Source organism: Akanthomyces muscarius, chromosome 4 (genome assembly GCF_028009165.1).
Source record: "Akanthomyces muscarius strain Ve6 chromosome 4, whole genome shotgun sequence".
Lineage (NCBI taxonomy): Eukaryota > Fungi > Ascomycota > Sordariomycetes > Hypocreales > Cordycipitaceae > Akanthomyces > Akanthomyces muscarius.
The window spans coordinates 68,612-87,455 of record NC_079244.1 but is presented as its reverse complement, the minus strand read 5'-3'; the positions used below and the strand labels follow the sequence as shown (position 1 = coordinate 87,455).

At 52.1% G+C, this 18,844-nt stretch overlaps 7 protein-coding genes across 7 annotated transcripts; 5 read left to right on the top strand and 2 right to left on the bottom strand.

Annotated features, from left to right (window-relative positions):
• Positions 1–473: 473 nt before the first annotated feature.
• LMH87_010655 (uncharacterized protein) lies at positions 474–921 on the top strand (the record flags this gene model as incomplete). Its single annotated transcript, XM_056199665.1, has 4 exons — positions 474–540; positions 603–631; positions 695–774; positions 831–921. 4 exons carry the CDS (start codon positions 474–476, stop codon positions 919–921), a joined length of 267 nt encoding a protein of 88 aa, XP_056051591.1.
• Positions 922–1,920: 999 nt separating this feature from the next.
• On the top strand, positions 1,921–3,086 carry LMH87_010654 (uncharacterized protein; the record flags this gene model as incomplete). The annotated part of the gene is made up of 4 exons (XM_056199664.1): positions 1,921–2,108; positions 2,169–2,348; positions 2,405–2,455; positions 2,507–3,086. The coding sequence occupies 4 exons, from the start codon at positions 1,921–1,923 to the stop codon at positions 3,084–3,086; spliced, it is 999 nt and encodes a 332-aa protein (XP_056051590.1).
• Positions 3,087–5,670: 2,584 nt separating this feature from the next.
• LMH87_010653 (uncharacterized protein) lies at positions 5,671–7,986 on the top strand (the record flags this gene model as incomplete). Its single annotated transcript, XM_056199663.1, has 9 exons — positions 5,671–5,950; positions 6,045–6,157; positions 6,207–6,307; positions 6,368–6,708; positions 6,777–6,896; positions 6,974–7,266; positions 7,335–7,426; positions 7,499–7,705; positions 7,776–7,986. 9 exons carry the CDS (start codon positions 5,671–5,673, stop codon positions 7,984–7,986), a joined length of 1,758 nt encoding a protein of 585 aa, XP_056051589.1.
• An 89-nt stretch (positions 7,987–8,075) lies between these two features.
• Positions 8,076–11,497, bottom strand: LMH87_010652 (uncharacterized protein; the record flags this gene model as incomplete). The annotated part of the gene is made up of 4 exons (XM_056199662.1): positions 8,076–9,409; positions 9,486–10,568; positions 10,632–11,412; positions 11,483–11,497. The coding sequence occupies 4 exons, from the start codon at positions 11,495–11,497 to the stop codon at positions 8,076–8,078; spliced, it is 3,213 nt and encodes a 1,070-aa protein (XP_056051588.1).
• Positions 11,498–11,791: 294 nt separating this feature from the next.
• Positions 11,792–13,889, top strand: LMH87_010651 (uncharacterized protein; the record flags this gene model as incomplete). Its single annotated transcript, XM_056199661.1, has 5 exons — positions 11,792–12,751; positions 12,817–12,943; positions 13,028–13,302; positions 13,364–13,474; positions 13,536–13,889. 5 exons carry the CDS (start codon positions 11,792–11,794, stop codon positions 13,887–13,889), a joined length of 1,827 nt encoding a protein of 608 aa, XP_056051587.1.
• Positions 13,890–14,556: 667 nt separating this feature from the next.
• LMH87_010650 (uncharacterized protein) lies at positions 14,557–15,288 on the top strand (the record flags this gene model as incomplete). The annotated part of the gene is made up of 1 exon (XM_056199660.1): positions 14,557–15,288. The coding sequence occupies one exon, from the start codon at positions 14,557–14,559 to the stop codon at positions 15,286–15,288; it is 732 nt and encodes a 243-aa protein (XP_056051586.1).
• A 290-nt stretch (positions 15,289–15,578) lies between these two features.
• Positions 15,579–17,388, bottom strand: LMH87_010649 (uncharacterized protein; the record flags this gene model as incomplete). Its single annotated transcript, XM_056199658.1, has 3 exons — positions 15,579–15,611; positions 15,676–15,773; positions 16,431–17,388. The coding sequence occupies 3 exons, from the start codon at positions 17,386–17,388 to the stop codon at positions 15,579–15,581; spliced, it is 1,089 nt and encodes a 362-aa protein (XP_056051585.1).
• Positions 17,389–18,844: the final 1,456 nt, after the last annotated feature.

Genomic DNA, 18,844 nt, shown 5'->3' with positions numbered 1-18,844 from the left:
ACGAGAGAGCCGCCTGTCATAATGTCTATGGAGGAATTTGTTCACGTCGTGCACAGCTCCGCCGCTGGGAACAGCAAGTCAGCCCAAATGCGCACACCATCAGTGGTCACTGCGCTGCGTGTTTCTCCTCAAGGAAGAGCCGGCGTAGCGACATACTCTATACTCATTGCGTAAATTGAGCAACGGTTTATATGACGCTGTGCCAATGGCAATTTGTTGTTGTGTAAATAGTAAAACATCATCTGGTGGGGTGCGCGGTAGGAGGTCACGCTGGAGTCCTTCCAGTCACCGAGCTTCGTCACGCGAAGGTCTTGATTCAAAATTTGGACGAATTCCTCGATATTGCGATCACTTTCGGCGAGTTTCTTCTCCAGAATTAGGATGATGCTATTGAACCCTTTCTCTTACTCTGCGGTAGCCCAGCGCGTGGTTTGCTTCACCGGGACTGAAAATAGAGTTCGACTGCTGGTCAAATGCACAGTGGTTTTGAACGACACCAGTGTAGCTGCACCGCTGGCGGGGAGGCGAGCACTGCGGAAAGTAAGCTGGCAACAGGCCAGATACTGTTCCCGTGTGCTCATTCTTCCTTAATGAGTCTACAGCATACCGAGTCGTTGAAATTGCCTCAATTGTAAGTGCCCGTTTTCTAAGGAGAAGTCTAGGAGCTAAACTGACAACATTTTTATATAAATAGGCTGTAATGAAGCCCACTTTCATTCTACTGAGGAGTGTGAAAGCCTCGCTGGAGTCACAACGTGCCTGTCCACGAGTAACGTCTGTGGCGTGCCAAAGGACGTAGTGCGTTTTGATGCTAATGCGGCCAGCCATAGAGACTCCACACTGAATTTTACAGTACGACGCGCCCATGAGGCTGTGAATAGAGATGCTGTTCTAAGAACTTGGGGGGAGGGGGGTTGTTGATCTGGGTGTAATAGGGTATATAAAGCATTTAGGACTTCTGCACGCATCTCACCCTTCAAGCCGAGGCCGACCTCAACGTGATGGTTGCACACTAGGCTGGTGTCGGGGAGCTTGCCGCCGCACGAGGCGTGACCGAAAAAGGATTTGATGAGGCGATGAATTTCTGGATGGACGGGGAAAGGATTGTGAGATTGCGGATAAATGCATGTGGCCCGCGCTCTATTGCGTCAGAAGGATTCAGCCCGGGGGGGGGGGTTGGGGGGGAGCTGAAAGATCCCAGCTTGCAGCTACTAGAAATACTGTGTCCCCCGGGAACAACTAGGCAGTTAGTTGATGGGTGCGAGAAAACTGTTGCCGATCCCTTACTGGGGTTACAAATTCAAGATCAAAAGTTCCCTTCCAACCCCTCATATTCCCATTGTAGTACTGCACTGGTCGGGAACTGCATGCCGCAGCCAGCTGATCCGCCAGCCTGCAGTCTGTTTCAGCAGGGGCGGCCAGTACGATGCGACAAGTGCGATAGCAAATGGTTCAATAATATCTCTACTCCGTATTCTTGTTTTTGTCCAAATTCTTTTACCCGTGTATAGTTTGATTATCACCAGGCCGGTCCTTCGTAATAATGGAACTCTGCGTGTTTATCGCGTTTCGGCCCGAGAGTCGTGGCCGGGGGGAACTATTTAGGAATCGGCGGCACAACCCGACGCCAAAGCTGCGCTAGCCAGCTCACCACACGCACCACGACCACCCCTCGCTAGCTCCCGTGCTCCCTTGCTCCCAACCGCACTGGTCATAGCTTGGTGGCTTGCAGTGAATGGATGTAGACCCTTGTCGCGAGCGGTGGGCTGTTGCAATGATGGTGCACCAGTCTCAGTACGGCCGGCTGCCTTTGCGCGGTCGTTAGGTGATCCTCCTGTCAATAATTGATTTGGGTAGCTCCCCCGTCTCTCACGATCATCTACACTCTGAGGCACCTTAAAAAAGCGCTCGAGACTATTCATGGCTTCGCTACGGGGTCTCTTGGTCAGCCTGCTTGCTGCCAGTACTACGGCCCTACCATGGATTGGACCTGCAGCCACGCCACTTGTCGGTACCAACGAAAAGGTGGACCAGCCGAGGACAACCGCGGCGGCACTCACGAACAGGTTTCGTCGTCGCGACTCCTATCCTGTCAGCGTGTGTGGATGGTAAGCCTATTGCGCGACTGAGAATCTCTATCAAACAGCTTGACTTATATACTTGCGCAGGATTGCCGGTGTTGCGTCCCTGCAGGCTTCGTGCTCCACGCAGTCGTCCTGTGTCTGGAACACTGACCTAGGCGTTGTTGGCTGCTGCGCCATGACCTCGGATGGCTGCGCTTTTTACACCTCATGCGTCGATATCAATTCAAAAAAGCCGAGTGTTGATCGAAACGATGTCTATACGTGGTTAGTCGACGCAAGATACTGGCTGATATTATTGCTAACACCTATCTATTTTGAAGTCGGGGCACGTCTGTTTGCTACCTCAATACTTACCCACATGGGCTAGTACAGTACGGCTGCGGAGAGTCAGATTTTGCGACAACAGTTCTCACGTCGTACAGTGGCTACGACACCGCTAAGTCGTTCCAGATTGTGTTCACCGGAACATCATCAAACGCGAAAGCGACCACAAGTGTGGCGACTGAGTACACTACGCTAACGCTGACTGTAACACCGTCGATTGTTTCGACTACTCCGACTACTTTGACTACCTCTACCCAAGGTTCATCGACAGATGACAGCTCAGGTGCAACTAGTTCGACCACGACAACCTCCAGCACCGGGGCGGAGGCTAGCAGCGACTCACCCACCCCCAGTGCATCGGCGGAACCAGCGCCAAAGGGCACACCGACTGGGGCTATAGCTGGCGGAACGGTGGGGGGTTTCGCTGGTGTTGCGATCCTGGCGACGATTTTGTTCTTTTTTTGGCGTAAATACAGGCGAGGGAACGACGAAAAAGAGGAACGCCAGGGAGAGGTGGTGATGAGCGTAGGTGGTCCAATCGCTGAGTTGGAGAGCCCCAAACCATCCCCAGCACCGGTTCATGACATCAGCGCCATTTCCTCGCCCACAATCGGACGGTACTCGAATGCATCTACAACACGAACACCGGGCCGAAGCGAGCTTGTGGAGCTTCCATGATGTGGCTGAGATGGAATCGATCAAGGAGTAACACGAGAGGAGCAAGGTAGTCTCAAGCTATATGATATTATCCTTTGAGCTATAAAGGAGAAGTAAATAAGCATGACATAGGCTTGATAATTAGTCATCTTAAAATGGTTAGTTAATCAATAAATATAAACAGCAAATAGAACAATTTTGAACTTGTAGAATATTAGAAAAGTATATCTAGAACTAGTAACAAATTCTAGCCTATATAGTGTGGGAACCTCTGTCCTACCTACTCGATCTAGAGTACTAGTTTCTGGATTTTAAGCCGTCTGGCTAGCATAGCTGCAGCGTATAGGAATGCAACTAAAGGCACGGATACTGCGAACCATGTACCAAGTTTCAACGTACCAGAGCCAGATTTATCTATGTTCATTACAAAAATGATGTCATGAAAGAGAGTGGGATATATAAAGGAGTAAACCAGGTAAGAAGATCGACTGGCCAAGCCTGCGCGATGGCTCGTTGTGATTCGGCAACGGAAGCCCTGCTCATGAACATTGATATGCCGCTCTGGCACCGCGCGATGAGGTACTCAGTTTAAGTTAGGACCTCCTTGAAATTGACAAGAATGCGTCTCAATGTCTTGTCGCTGTCGAGATCGAAAGGGTTTGTGCAAGTGGTGTCGGAATTGGTTGTGTCGGGGGACTTGGGCCACGATAGACTCCGGTGCTCAATGTCGTAAACATTCTCGCGCAGGTAGTGTTAAAATCGATGCAACATATCTACGTGGTAAGCTAGTGAGATACTCTGTACTCGGGGGAGCTGTAGATATCGTAGCCTGTGCTTTCGTCGATGAGTGACTCGATCAAGCTCAAGAGTTGACATAGAATTCGCGGAATGTCGTAGGAACTCAGTTATACAATAAAACGAGTTTAAGGCGGTGATACTAGAGTCCCAGGTTGAGCCATAATGCTTTGGCCGAGAAAGTGCAGACTACTCAAAGACGCCGGTGGAGTGAGGTACTCAAATATTTCTCTTCACTCGCAGTTTTACTGCGGCGAAGCAGGAGCGGGAGGAGTTGCTAGGGCCCAACGATTGTCAATCTATGTTGTATGCAAAACCTTCGGCAAACATAACCTTCTTTTTTATAGTCACTGATCTTTGCCCCTAGCACTGGGTGGGTTCTGCACAGCCTTGGAAACGTCACATTTTCGAAGGGTATGCTTGACGCAAGCCTCGACTTCCACCAGCAAGCGTTATTGCATTTCAGAGAGACAGTTGGCAACAACTACCACCGAACTGGAAACCCCTGCTTCAAAGTCGCTGGGCATCATCTGCACCTTGGAAGCTAGGTGGAAGCGATGTAAGTGCAGGTCTAGGAAACGCTCTAATGATAAGCTGACTCTCATTCAAAGTGAGCTTCTTGAGCAGGCAATAAAATATATTATTGGAATAGCTGTTACAAGGCTGAGCACGGACTCCCTTGGCTGAGTGACATCGAAAGATTACAGCTCGTTACTTGTATAACGCAATAGGGCCTCTAAAACTTGACGATTTCTGGACGACAGGTACTCCTGCGTGGGTGTTGTCTCAGCAATAACGGTATTAAGGCATTACCCACACTTAGAATAATGCTATAAATGCGGAGATACCACTAGCAATAAAGTAGAAGAACAGAAGAAGCCGCAAGTTTGTGCTGTATGTGCTAAAGATGCCCATCATCACAGGGAATGGACCGAGACTATCACTCCGTGCGCACCTTACGGCGGTCCTCACGAATCGTCTAGTAAAATCTGCAGATTGGTCCATCACGCCAGGGATAAGCAGCACGCTACGCATTTTTCAGCCAAGATTTATCAGCGAGGACAAATACACAATAGTCTGACGAATGACGACCAGATTGCCGATGCAGCCATCGTTGCCATTCAAGAGCCCCAGCCTCGATTGATCACGGCCGGCTGCTAACAACGCCAGTGGCATATCATGAATAGACCAATCTGGTCCCTGAGATGCACATCCCGATCACTGTCATAGACCCAAGCGCATCATTTTCATTGTCGAGACATGCCAGATATCGAGAATATTTGTGCGTGTAGCTGATATTAGCTCTACCAGTAGACAAACCGGAGAAGTTGGAGTGGGGTTTATGGGCTTCCTTATCATCAACCGCTGGGCAGGAGGGCGACCCACTACACGACTAGCTCGTTCCTAGCCTCACTTTGGGGGAAGACTGCAGCCCACGCGATATCGTACGCTGGTTCGGATGATCCACTAACTTGCTTATCTATGTTGCTTATCTCTACAGGCGCCAGTTTATGTTGGTGTACCTTACATTCCTCCACGACGCGAGCGACTTCGGTGGTGAAATACGCAGCACTGGTCGATCTGGTCGGATGCTTTTCCTCCTACACTATCTCCTCTATTCGTTTCACTTTCCTCTTCTTTCAACGCCTCCATCCGTAGCGCAAAGTAGCTCTTCATGACACATAGACATATTTATCACCTTCGTCACTCACATCAACCCCTCCCAAGCTCTTGTTTTGTCATTCCCTCCCATCTCCCGTCCAGATTTAGTCAATAGACTAGCAACCCTAACCCAAGTCATTTTCCCCAAATGTCGTCCGACGATAACCATTATCCTTACAAGGAGAAGCATGGCTCTTCTCCCACCCCCGCCTACAACCCTGTCCGAGCAGGCGAAGTCTCCGAGATCAGGCAACGCTTCAGTCACTTCAATCTCGAGGTTCGCCAGGAAGAAAGCAGCTTTGCCGCCACCAAGAATGCCTCCAACGCCGATTTCGACCCCATGCCCCCCTCTAAGCGTACCTGGGGCTGGGGTGCCTATGTTGCCTACTGGATGGCTGACGCTTGGGCTGTCTCCAATTGGGAGGTCGGTCAGTACTTAACTTCCCCACGGCCATAATGGTTTCCTCCTCAGTGGAGCTAGTGTAGAGCGCCGGACTAGTGCTAACAGTTTGTCGCGAACAGCTTCTTCCATGATTGCTGTCGGCCTTAGCTGGAGAATGGCCATCGGTGCTTGTGTTCTTGGTAACACCATCATGGGTTTCGTCATTACCATTAATGGTAGGATGGGTGCTACTGTAGGTCTCCTTTGTCTTATATCCACATAGGAAACTTACATGGATATAGCTTCACACTCCATTCCCCGTTCTCGCGCGCATGCCTTTCGGTTACTTTTTCAGTTACTTTGTCGTTCTATCCCGTTGTGTCCTCGCCATTGTCTGGCTTGGGTAGGTTCATTTTTCCGGTCGACCATTTCACAAGTTTCAGGAGACTAATCGATGGCATAGTGTTCAAACTACAACTGGTGGCCAATGCATGACCGTCTTGCTCACAGCCATTTGGCCTAGCTTTGCCAAAATCCCTAATCACATCCCCGCTGATCAGGGCATCACCACAGCTGGAATGTGTGGTTTTATGCTTTATTTCCTCCTTCAACTTCCCTTTCTGTGTATCCCCTACACTAAGGTCCAATACTTCTTCGCCGTCAAGAGCGTCATCGCTCCCATCATTTTCTTGGGTATTTTCGGCGACACCTTGCACAAGGCTCGTGGTACCATTAGCCACAGTACTGTTATTACTCAGAGCTCCAAGTTGCAGGGTGCAGCTTTGGCTTGGGCTTTCTTTGGCAGTGGGTGATGCCTCAGTTCCTATCATGATTTCCTCTGAAGGCCGCTAACACTCTCCTGTGTAAAACAGACCTTAACGGCGTCTTGGGCAACTACGCCACCCTAGGTCTGAACATTGCCGACTTTTCCAGATATTCCAACAAGCCCAGCGCCCAGAACGTCCAAGCTTTCGTCATCCCTTTTATCTTCAGTAGGATTCTCTCTTGTCCGCCGTAGACTCTTAGCATACATCGATCCATCAAATTTGCTAACCATCTGGCTTGGTAGCTATCGTTGGCCTCCTCGGTATCTTCACTGCTGCAGCCGCCGAGACGGCGTATGGTGATATTCTTTGGAACCCCATCGACATCATCAACTTGTGGATGTCATCTGGATCTCACTCTGGTCGCGCTGCCGCCGCCTTTGGTGCTATTGGTCTGATTATCGTCACTCTCGGTATCAACATCTCAGCCAACTCCATCAGTGCCGCCAACGATCTTATGTCGTTTGCTCCTAGGTACATCAATATTCGCCGTGGTCAACTGATTGCTGCTGTACTTGGTAGCTGGGGTTTTGTTCCTGTAAGACCAACTTGTTTATTGTCCTTCGGCCTGTAATCCTAGCGATATCTTGCTAATCGTGACTATAGTGGAAAATTCTCGCATCGGCTGAAAAGTTCATTGCTTTCCTCAACGGTTACACCATCTTCTTAGGCCCCATGACGTCCATTCTCATTACTGAGTACGCCCCTATACATCTAACTAGCATACAAGCCCCATTTCCCATGCTTCTATCCACTAATTCTTGTGCTAGTTACTTCGTCGTTCGACGCGGAAACGTATCTGTTCCTGACATGTACAACTTCCATGGAATCTATCGCTACTCTTTTACGTGGGGAAGCAACTGGCGCGCCGTTGTCGCGTTCTTCATTGGCTGCATTCCCCCTCTGCCCGGCTTCATCGACAACATTGTGAGATCCGGCAATGGCACCACTGGCGTGTCAGTGGATGGACAACATCTGTAAGTCTCTCTTCTGTCGCACTTCATTCACTTGGTGAGGGATGCCATACTAACACGCCAACTTCCACAGTTTCAATATCGGTTATGTTTACTCTTTTATTGCTGCTGGTACCTTCTATTGGGGTTTCAACAAGATTTTCCCTCACCACGAGTCTATTATGAACCATCCAGAGACTGGCGAGGAAATCATTGCGGCTAATGATGCTAAGAACATGGAGGAATGTCAAGCCAGACGCGACCGGGCGAAACCAGGTATCATTTCTCAGATGTTCCAGGTATAAGAGTCGGCTTTAAGGCAGGTTCATACAGTGGGTGGCAACAAGTATTCAACCCCTGCCAACTACTTCGAGAGCTCCACTAAATGAAATATCTAACAATGACCCTGCGCTGGCTCCGGATCATACGTGCAGGACCCCTGGTTGACACAGTCGGTAATTGGTGCCGTGCACCGCAGATGCAGCGACTGGAGCTTCCGACCGTCGGTCCAGAGCCCGCGGCACTGTCCCCTGCTGGCGTAACCGTAGCCGTACCACTCTCCCGAGCAGTTGGGCTTCTCCCAGTAGCTGATCTGGACCTGGCCGTCGGGGCATAGGCCCGTCGCCGCGACGTCCAGCGACGCCACCTTGCAGTCGGTGTTGATGCAGGTGTCGCCGTCAATGTCCAGGTTGTTGTGCACGTCGCCGGTGCAGTCGTTGTGGTAGCAGGCCCTGACGTGGAACGACGGCGTGTGCGTTGGCAACGTGGAGGTGCTGGTTGCTGTGGAGGTGGTCTTTGTGGTCGTCGGCTCAGGGTCGGGGTCGATCGGGCTCCAGGGATCCTCCCAGTCGTAGTTGGGCCCGACACAGTACGCCTTACCGGCTTCGAGGTGCTCGGAGCAGGCACCGTGATCCGTGCCCAGCGACGGGTTCACCTTGAGGAAAAGCTGCGCGGGAATCTTCTGGCCCACGCAAATGGTGACGCAGGTGTCGGCCTCCTCGGCAACATGCCAGTTGCCGCAGTGGCGCGTCGTGCCCGCCGCCACGGCGACACCCTCGGGAGAAGGAGCAAATTTGCTGTTGTAGCCGTCGCTGTACTTGGGCACGACGTTGCCCTCAAAGTTGATGCCAATCTCGGCGTCGCCAAAGAGCGGGCCGAGGCAGATTGTGCTTCCGTACGAGGCGCGGACTGCGTCCATGTTTGTACAGTCGACATTCACCCAGCGGTTGTACTTCCTCACGTCGCCGACGCGGATGTCGGGGAAAGGGATGATCCTGATCTCAATGTCGGAGCAGGTCGAGTTGCCCTCCACCTGGTAGACGTGCGAGCAGGACGGCGGGATACAGAGCTTGGTGCCCGAGGGGATTGGGTCCTTGGTGCCGCAGGTGGCGAGTGTGTTCTGGTTGGCGAGGTAGAGGGATGCGGAAGAGATGTTCCTCGGCAGAGAAATATCGTCGCATGTAATTTTGGCCTCGGTAGTATACCATTCACCCATATGGCAGGAATCGTCCCCGGGTGTGTCGGGGTAGATGCGGTCAGGGACGGTTGTGTTCTTGCTCAGCTGGCAGTGGCTGTTGACATAGTCCAGCTCGCTCTTGAAATGCGCATCAAAGGTGGAATACTTGGTCTCCTGCATGACTGCAAGACGTTGGACGTTGCAGTAGGAGCATAGCTCCTGGATGGGCATGCCATTTATGCTGTCCACCTCTGTGAAGCCGTCGATGACATCTTACAATTGTTAGCCGCGAAATTCAAACTCCGCAAACGACCAAGAAAAGAATTGAATCAAAAATTGGCCACGCACCATTGCAGTAGTCTCCGGTTGTCTCATCACGAAGACAAGTCTCGTTCATACCAGAGAGCATAATCATGCCTGGGGCGTACGCCACACCATCGGCAATTATAACATCAGCGCATGCAGTCTTGACATTTGCTGTCCAACTTTCCAAGCTCTTGCGACATTCGTCTGCGCAGACAAGATCCGTCAGGGTGACATTGTTGAGAGATCCTCGAAAGTCTAGAGACCGGAAATCCTGCACCTGCTCATGGCAGTACACGTGCTCTTTGAGAGCCGTCTCGCAAGTGTCCGAGACGCCCAGCCTCTTTACAAAATCAGGCTCATACACGGCAAAGCCGGTGAAGTTTCGCCGGCCGGAAACGTCCTGCGACCCCTGCAGCCAGCCGAGGATCGAGGAGAGGAAGCCGTTGACGTTGTCCTTGGCCAGCGTCGGCGCGCTGTTCTTGGGCGACACCATCTCCACAATCGCCTTGGTGCAGAGGTTGTAGATCCATACATCGTAGCTCTCCTCAACCTCGACGCCGCGGAGCTGGCAGTCGTTTGTCTCTACGCACGCCTGGTCATAGTTGTGGAACCACGAGTAGAGGCCGGCGCCGAGGATGTAGACGGAGCTCGAGTCGACGATGCGCGCCGCCCACGAGACGGCGCACTTGTCGGACTGCCCTGCGCAGTCCTCAAACGTCGGGTCGTTGGGGAATATACCGGCCTTGAAAGGGTACGGCGCCGCGGGTGTCGGCTGGAAGTAGGGCGACTCGGTCTGGATCATGCCCATGAGGATGTTGGCCGCGTTGGAGAGCTGGTACTGGTACAGCACCGCGTGCTCCGACGCCGTGCCCCAGAAATATGCAAGCCGGCTCTCCACAAGCACGCCGCGGCCGGTGTAAATGTCCAGCTGGCCGAGGTCGATGCGGTCCAGGTCGTGGTCCGCCACCCACGCCCACATGTTTTCGATGTAGGCAGTCGAGTTGGGCTTGAGGTGAAGCATGACCGAGGCCGCCTTGCAGTCCTTCATGGCGGAGGAGGAGCCCTTGGGGCAGTCTCTGTACTGCAAATTGGAGCCAGCGGCACCTCCGACACGAATATGAGAGTCTAGACGTAAAAAACAAGTCAGCGCCTTTCATTCTTGGAATGAAATAAAGATGGGCGTCTTACCCCATAAACCAGCGGACCCCTGCGTAGATTCTTGGACATTCCATTCGACAATGACAGCGCCTTCAGTGGCACCATTGACGGTGAACAAGAGATCTTGAATCTCAACGATATCTCTGTCGCCAGGCCTTCCGACCTGCACCACAGCCTTGGGGCTCATCTCATCGCTGAAGGTCTTGCCTTTGCCCATAATCTGGGACCAAGCTTGACCAATGATGCGAGAGCCAAGGGGTACGCGAAGAGTATCCGTGACAATGTAGACACCATGCGGAATGAAGACGATAGAAGAAGTATTGGCCGCGCCCTCGAGGACGGAGTTGAGAACCGCTGTATCGTCCGTGCTGCCGTCGCCTTTAGCTCCCAGCGTGCGCACATTCATGATGTTGCTTCGCGGCTCGTCGTAGTACTTGGGCCGCCTGCGGGTAAACAGGTTGGGCTTCATGCTGTCATAGCTCTTGCCCAGGAACTCCTTGGGGCGGTTCATAGCGGGGATGGCGTCGCCATTGACAAAAGTCGACAGCTCGCCGGCCGCGTTGCTCAGGAGCCCAAAGCCCCAGCTGTCCAGGACGACTTGATTGCCGCCGGCCACGAGAACCTGGCCGCCAGCCCTGTCCTGGACTGCGGTCTCAACGTTGAAGAAGCCCACGTTTTGCAGCAGGAACGAGGTTGCGTGGTCCGACTTGAGGGTGGTGACGATGCCGTTCTTGGTGTTGGCGATGATGGCGTCGACAAGCACGAGGGAGCCCACACCCTGATCATCAGGCTTCTGGACAGAACCTCCAGCCTAGATGTGAGAGAAAGATGTCAGTGTTGGGCCCAAGTCCAAATGGGGGCATTCGGGATGCAACGCTTACACCGCCGATGACCATCAGACCTGTGTTGCAGCTTTCGATGACAAAGTCTTGCATGGTCCATGCCCAGTCCCAGTGCACCGGAGCGACGAGAACGAGTTTATGATCAGCCTACAATCCTGCATGGGTCATGGTAAGCGCCAACTGTGCTGCCCTCCCGACAAGAATCTACCCGATTGTGGTTGGTATAACCACCACAATGGCAAATGCAAAGCTAGCCCGCTCCCCATCAATGACATTGAGATTGGTTCAACTTCCGCCCACTGTTGATCTGGCTATCAAGCTGCCTCGTGCAGCGTGGCTTTTGATCCTATGAGGCTGTGGAATACGTGCGCTTGGAGCCAGGACTGGCCAAAATGCGACAGCGGCAGCTGTAAAGACGGCTGGACTGAGCTCTTCAGTTCTCACTCGGGCAGTGGCGGATCGGACTGCAGCGGGAAGCAGAAGCGCAAGTACTGCTGCGATAATCAGCGGGATTTCCAGTGGGGCAACTGCGAGTGGTACGAGCACGCCGGTGAATTCCCCGGATCTCTTCCCGATGGCCAGTGCCTCGGAGGCTGCCCCAACAACAAGTACGCTGTCAGTCTCGAGACAAAGGGCGGGGGATGCAGCAGCGGTGCTCGTGCTATGTGCTGCGAGAACGGCTACCAAACCAGAGAAAAGCGCATGAATAGCAATGACCAGGAGTTTGATTACATGCTGAGCCAGTTTCTGCCTGACGCCAAGTGCTCGAGCGACGCCGACAGCAAGCTCGGCCGCGCGCAGACGATCATCATCAAGAGCCTCCAGAGGATCATGTACAGCTCCACGACTGCTGCCACGCGCAAGGTCTGGGATTCGCGCGTGACGCTCCAGTTCAAGCACCTCACGGCAGCCAACCTCGCCGTGTTTGCGCAAAAGGACGGTTCCGCCATCAGCGTCGGCCTGGACGTGTTCCCAGGCCGCCTGCTCTGCGCCATGACCTTTTATAACTCCCGCCTGGGCGGCGAGGTCGACGAGACGTGCGAGTGCGGGCGGAAGCCGTGCTGCTCCAACAACATCTGCCCCCGTGACGACGACGAGGGGCTGGCCGGCCGCGGCGTGTACAGCCTGCTGGTGGGCCGCAACGCATCGGAAGTTGATGACGAGTATGCGTTCCTGATGGGCTTGTACGACGACGATGATGATGATCACTACTCGGATATATCTTCGCGCGACGTAATATCTTATGATTGGAAAGTCTTTTCGCCATGGGTTGGCGACTACGTGAGCGGTGCATACAAGAACATAGATGTAAGTCCTTTATTCAGACCGTGCCGGTTGTAAAACTTTTCAACGGTTTTCTGACAGATGTTTAGTTTCCTTCATCTGGCGAAGGGAAATCTGGCGACTCAGTTTTCAGCCGCGCGATCGACTTCATCAGCCAGGCGTGTAAGGATTTCGGCACAATCACGGTGAACATAATTACCAATACGGGATTTGACAGTAAGTCTCACGGCGGGATGATAATCCTAGATCCAAATATCGTAGAAACAAATGCTGACAATCTCCTTTGCTTCTCTGTGACAGGCGAGCACATTGTGGAACGCCAGTCCGTTCGCAGCTTGATCGAGTCGACCTTGACTGGAGAGCTCGCGTCAGGCGCCGATTCCGACTTTGCACCGCTGGATCCGGTCTTCTGGACGACAATCATGCAAGAACAGGTTACGGATCGTCCGACCGTTTTCAAGATGAAGACGAAAGTCAGCACTCGCATGGATCATCTCATGAATGGTCTCGGGAGCTACACCAACACCGACGTCTTTGCTCTTGCGGCGTCAGGTCTCAACAATATGAAAAGCAAAGTGAGACATTATTTTTGCATTTTTGAACGGTATCAAACACGCTGACAATTCGTGACTGTAGTTGTGGAAGGAAGACGTCAAGAATCTTGTCGCACCAGGCACCATGAAAAAGCTCCGTCAAGACACGAGGGACCGAGCAAGCGCCTCAAGGTACATCAAAAACATTCGCAAGGTAAGATCATACAATGGCCAACAGTCCCCAACCAAATTCTGGCTGACTCTCCGCAACAAAGGTGACTGCCAGCCTTCAGTACCTGAACAATCCAACGGTCGTCAAGCTGCTCTTAATCATCATCCAGGACATCAAGAAGGAGCTCAGCCTGGCCGAGGCAGTCTACTATGCCGCCAACAACATCCACCTGAACATGGAAGGCCGCTTTGACGAGTGGTTCATCGATTTCCTCGGCGTGCTCGCGGACAAGGTCGTCAAGTTTGTCGCAACAGAGGCCGTCGAGGGCACGAAAGTCTGGGCACCGCTGACGGGGCCAGATTCGGCGTGGGTGTTGGAGCTCCTCAATCTTGCAGAAAAATCTGCCAAAGACTTCCAGCTCGACAAGGCTCTCAAGGCTGCTCTGCGAAAGTCGTGAGACAGAAGTGATATGGGAGCTTTCACAGACAGCTCATGTGTGTCTGGATGTCGCCGCCTCGGTCGCGACCGAGGATGGCGCCCTGGTTGTGGGGAGCAAGACGTTGGAGAAACACGTTTACAGTTTCAGGAAATGCAGTTGAGGATGTAGTTTATTTTTTTACTTGTAGATGTCAATGAAGTTAAGCTAGGTGGCTTGCAACAAGTTGCCCACCAGTGGCTGTGAAAATGTGACAGGCCAGCTGCCAAACCCACTTACAAAAAAAGACTGGCCACGATTTCCGCCCAGCACTAGATGTGCGGCTAAATACGCACCTGTGTTAAGACCACCCAAAAACCACAAGGTCTATATCATTTCGACGGCCGTAGTTCTTGTTTTATCGTATCTAGAGCTCTTTGATCATGAATTCCAGCCCTAGTACACGTGAGGCGGTGGGTCAACCTGGAATTGTTGTGTGCCAAACCCCCGTTCGCTTCAACACTCAGACTCGACACACATCTACACCACGCATGAAAATTTCCACAAGACTATAGTTCGGATGATTCTTTACCCTTTCTACATCTGTTTATTCATCACGATCGCTCTCACGTCCGCCCCTCAGCGGGACAAGCGTCAAGACAACACACTGCAGAGTCAGTGTCCAGCTCATCTGAGCAACAGGCCGACCATGACCGGCATGGAGCGCGATTCCCTTGGAGGCGTGGATCACTGGACGATGGAGAATGCTCAGGACTCCATCTGCGCTCTCTTGTCAAGCGATATACTCTATAACTCAGACTGCACCACTCACTCCCGAGGCTGCTGGGGGTTCTTTGTGCTGCGCACGGCGTACGCGCCGGGGGACGACGAGCGCGTGGCGGCGGCCATGGCGCGCCTGGATGACTGTGTAGAGAACGGCATATTGCTGCTTCGCGAGAGCGACGGGGAGACCCTGTCCCACGAAGAGCTGGATGGCGAGGCCCGCGCGCGCTATCACAACATCCTCATCGAAGACGCCGCGGCCCTCGATGGGGCGAACCTGGCCCAGGCTCGGGCGTATTTTCAGTCCTTTGCAGCGCCATACGTGGTGCATACCGAGCCGGAGATCGGTTTCTTCAGCCGCACCGTGCGCTTCCGGCAGTTTATCCTCCTGGACGACCAGGTCCTGTCCAACCTGGAAACGGTACCGAAACGGGGTGATGTCAAGGCCTTTGATGACCTCTTTGACAACAAGAGGCACTGGGTAAAGCTTTTGGATGCTGATGATGATTCCATCTACGACGGGTCTTGTGCTTTAAACGTTCGAGACTTGTTGGATGCTTATGAAACAATTGGCCGACGTGACAGAATGACGCGCTTTCCGAAGATTGAACCGCCGGAAGGCGAGGATGAACTTTGGACATTTTGCGACTTGATCTGAGCACGTTTCAGTTATACACGGGGGTTTTCTCGACAAGAGTGAATCGATACAAGTTAGCATGTATTTTAGTGTACCCATGAGCGATTGCGAAACGTTCATGGAAAAGTTGGGAAAGGGTCCTGAAGCTGAATTATTAATATGGTGTTTATTTTTCGTCAGCGCAATAAACATATCATGACGGAATTGGCAATTAACGGCCCAGTACACAAATTGGCGTGCGATTGCGATGACCTGTTCGTTGCTTTAATTGCCCGGCTGCCTGGATGGCCAGTCACAAGCCTGATCACCGATTACCACCAACGCTTTGCGAAATGGAATTCATTCTTGGGTGGTCAGCGCAGTCATACAAGAGCCTTGATCATCAGATTCGGAGCCTGCCAGACATACAAGACATTCTCTGTCGTCTTTTGGACTCTTTGGGAAGATCTTTAACGGTATGTTGTACTCATTCCAGTGGCAGGCAGCTTGAGCCTGGACGAGGTCGACTAGACTATGTAGGCGCCTCGATTGACAACTTGTCAGGTTCTTGATGCACTATGCCTGATCGGGTAATGCACATGGATTGCCTTGTTGAAGACGAGATTTTGACTTCTTCATAACTGCTTGCACCTCAAAAAGCGTCTAGAGACATAATAACGCGTCGATTCGACGCGTCCATGCGCATTTGGAGGGCGCTTTGGGGAGGTGGATGGGTGGATGTGTGGGTCCAAGTCGATTTCGTCCCACGCACCCTGTCTAGTCGGTCGCCCTCTTGACTTAACCTAGAGTTTGCGCAGATTTGTAAGAAATCTAATGTCCTCTACAGTCTTGCTGTTAAAGTTGAAACTTTCTTCGTAGGCGGTCGCAACCGCGATCGGCAGCGGGTACAGTTGCACTGCCCCGGTGGTGGGGAGCGGCCTCGTACGGCGGGCCCCACTTACCTATTCTATCATATTCAGCTTGTAACAATCCTACCCAGTGTGTCCAACAACCAAGTAAGGCAAAAATTGACCCCATTACTTTACCTAGTTGATACATCGCTTTGCTTTACTTGGTTTACTTGACTAGAAGGCATTACTTTACTTGCTTGGTTGGCTTTGCCTGATTACTCGATAAATTCCGTAGGTCCCCCCCCCTTCCACTACTGAACTAGCCCAACATACCGGATCGAAGCAGATGCTTTTGGCATGCAATGGCTGCTACTGTATCCGAACCAACGTGGTTCCGCTCATCGGTGATAATCCTTTTCGTCTGCGAGAAAACGCGCTCACACTCCGCACTCATTGCTGGGCAGCTGAAAAAGTCCAGTGCCATTTGCGACAATACGGGGTAGTCTGTCGCATGGCGGATCCACCAGTCCAGCGGATTCTCAACCTCTAGATCCGCCTTGTTTGTCCTGGCTATAAATTCATCTAGCTCGGAGGTCAGCTTTGCGCGCTTTCTCCCCCTCGTTCCTGATGTTGCCGAAGCGGCTAGCCTCCGACGACGCTTGCGGGCTTCTTCCAGCGGATTAAGGGTCTCGGCAATCGCTTCGCAACTCACGCTATCCTCCAGCTCCTCGTCTTGCCTCTCGCCTGACGTGTCTGAGTCTGCTTCGGCCGCGGCTGCCTTGTATTCCGCGTACACCTCGCGCACCACTCTCTTTGCCTCGCTGATCCACTGCTTATTGTGGCTCCATTCAAGCTTAAAGTAAGCAAACTTGTTGGCGGGATGAAGCGCAACTGCGCATCGGTATGCGGGCGTAGCATCTGTGAGGCTAAAATACTCTTCGAGTTTAACCCGAGCGGCGTTAATAGTATGGGAATAGTATATCGATACCACCCCTGGGTGTTTGTCTGTAAATTTACCAGCTTCCTGGAGCTTCTTGAAAAGAACATTGAGCGACTTGAGAGTCTCATACAGGGAACTATGTGATCCTTCTAGGCCTGCCTGATCCGCCCTATCCTCTATGCGTTTGGTTAGGTCCTTAAAGGGTTTTAAAATGCCAAGGAAGTGGTCCAGGTCTACCCAGTCCTGTGGGGTAAGAAGATCCCGGGAGATGTCATATCTATCGCCCTGGTGCTTGTAGTTGAGGAAAAATAGATCGATTGCGTGACGTAGTTTTAAAGCCCTCTTAATCATGGCGTACGCAGAGTTCTAACGGATGCCGCCATTAACTAGGACTCTAGTGTAGAGGTGCTCGACGCTGCCTTCGCGGTATGCCTGTAGGATGTACCGTTTCAGTCCCTCTCGTCGCTGATCACTTCTGTTGATCCACACAGAGAAGTTATGCAGTTTGCCGATGCTGCTGTGCTTCCTCCATATCTCGAATCGCTTATTATCCGATGCACAGCGGAGCTCCTTCTCCAGCTTGCTGACGCCATGCCTAAAGAGGAGTCCTTTGACCATTAGGTTAAGCATATGGCCGACGCACCGAAGGCGACTCTGATGGTTGATTGTGGAGTACCGCCTTGACAGCTCCTCAATGCATATGCCATTATTACTAGCATTATCCATCATAAAGAATCCAAGTCTTAGGCCCAGCTCGTAGAAATCTAAAGCAGTGGCTAGTACCTTGGCAATATTTTCGCCAGAGTGAGGCCCCTTCAGAGGAGGAAGATCCAGCAGAGCGGTCTGGAGCTTGCTATTCCCATGCAGAAAATGAGCGACGATAGACAGATAATTCGTTCCTTCTTCTGACGTCTATGTGTCCGTCGAGATGTGAATTTTGCTCCTTGTCAGGTGGAGCTGTTCCTTCAGCTAAAGGCGTCTCCCAGCGTCGCCAAACCACTTCTCTCTTACCATATAGCTGAGAGTTGATAGACTTTTTAGAAGAAGTTTGTTGCTATCCTCCAGGTATATGGCAAATAAGTTATATGTGCGACGATGGGTTGCTTGGCGGAAGGTGAGGTCAAGGCTAACCACCTAGTCGACAAAGTCGTCTTTGAACTGCAGGTCATTAACACCAAACGCCGGCCACCAACATACATAGTCGCACTGGCCGAGGCCTTGGCAATAGTAAAGGGGTCCGACCTTGCCGTCTGGTACCCAAATTCTTCTAATTTGTGTTGGTGTTTTAGATGGTATATTATACTTGTTGTGCTGTCGCTAGTAAACAGTGCCGCATTATGGTGGCCGCTCAAGTGGCAATACTTGCAGAGCCAGTACTTGTTTTCGCCGTCGGTCGTCAGCTGTGCACCGTGTCTGTAGATGGATGATGGTTGGGCTCGAGAGTTGATGGTTCGTTTATGCGGCTGACGATATCGAATCGATGGCACAGGTTTCCTGTCGTAGCGGATTTTGTCCCACTTAATGGGGAAGAGATACTGGGAGGCCTTTGGCGCTTCTCTCTCCTGTGAGGAGCTAGAAGGCGGCGGTTTCTCGCTCGAGCCATCCGCCGGAGTTGACGCGGAGCCTCGCGTACGCAGCTCTGAGGGGGTACGGGACGGAGTGTTCACGCCGAGACTGTCATAAGGGCTCGCTAAAAACAGCTCAGAGATGCCAGTACTTGACAATTAACCATCAACGAACCTCGGCGCCACGAGATAAAAGTTGTTTCGGTGCAACTATCGAGTAAACTCAGTTTAACCCGAGTAAA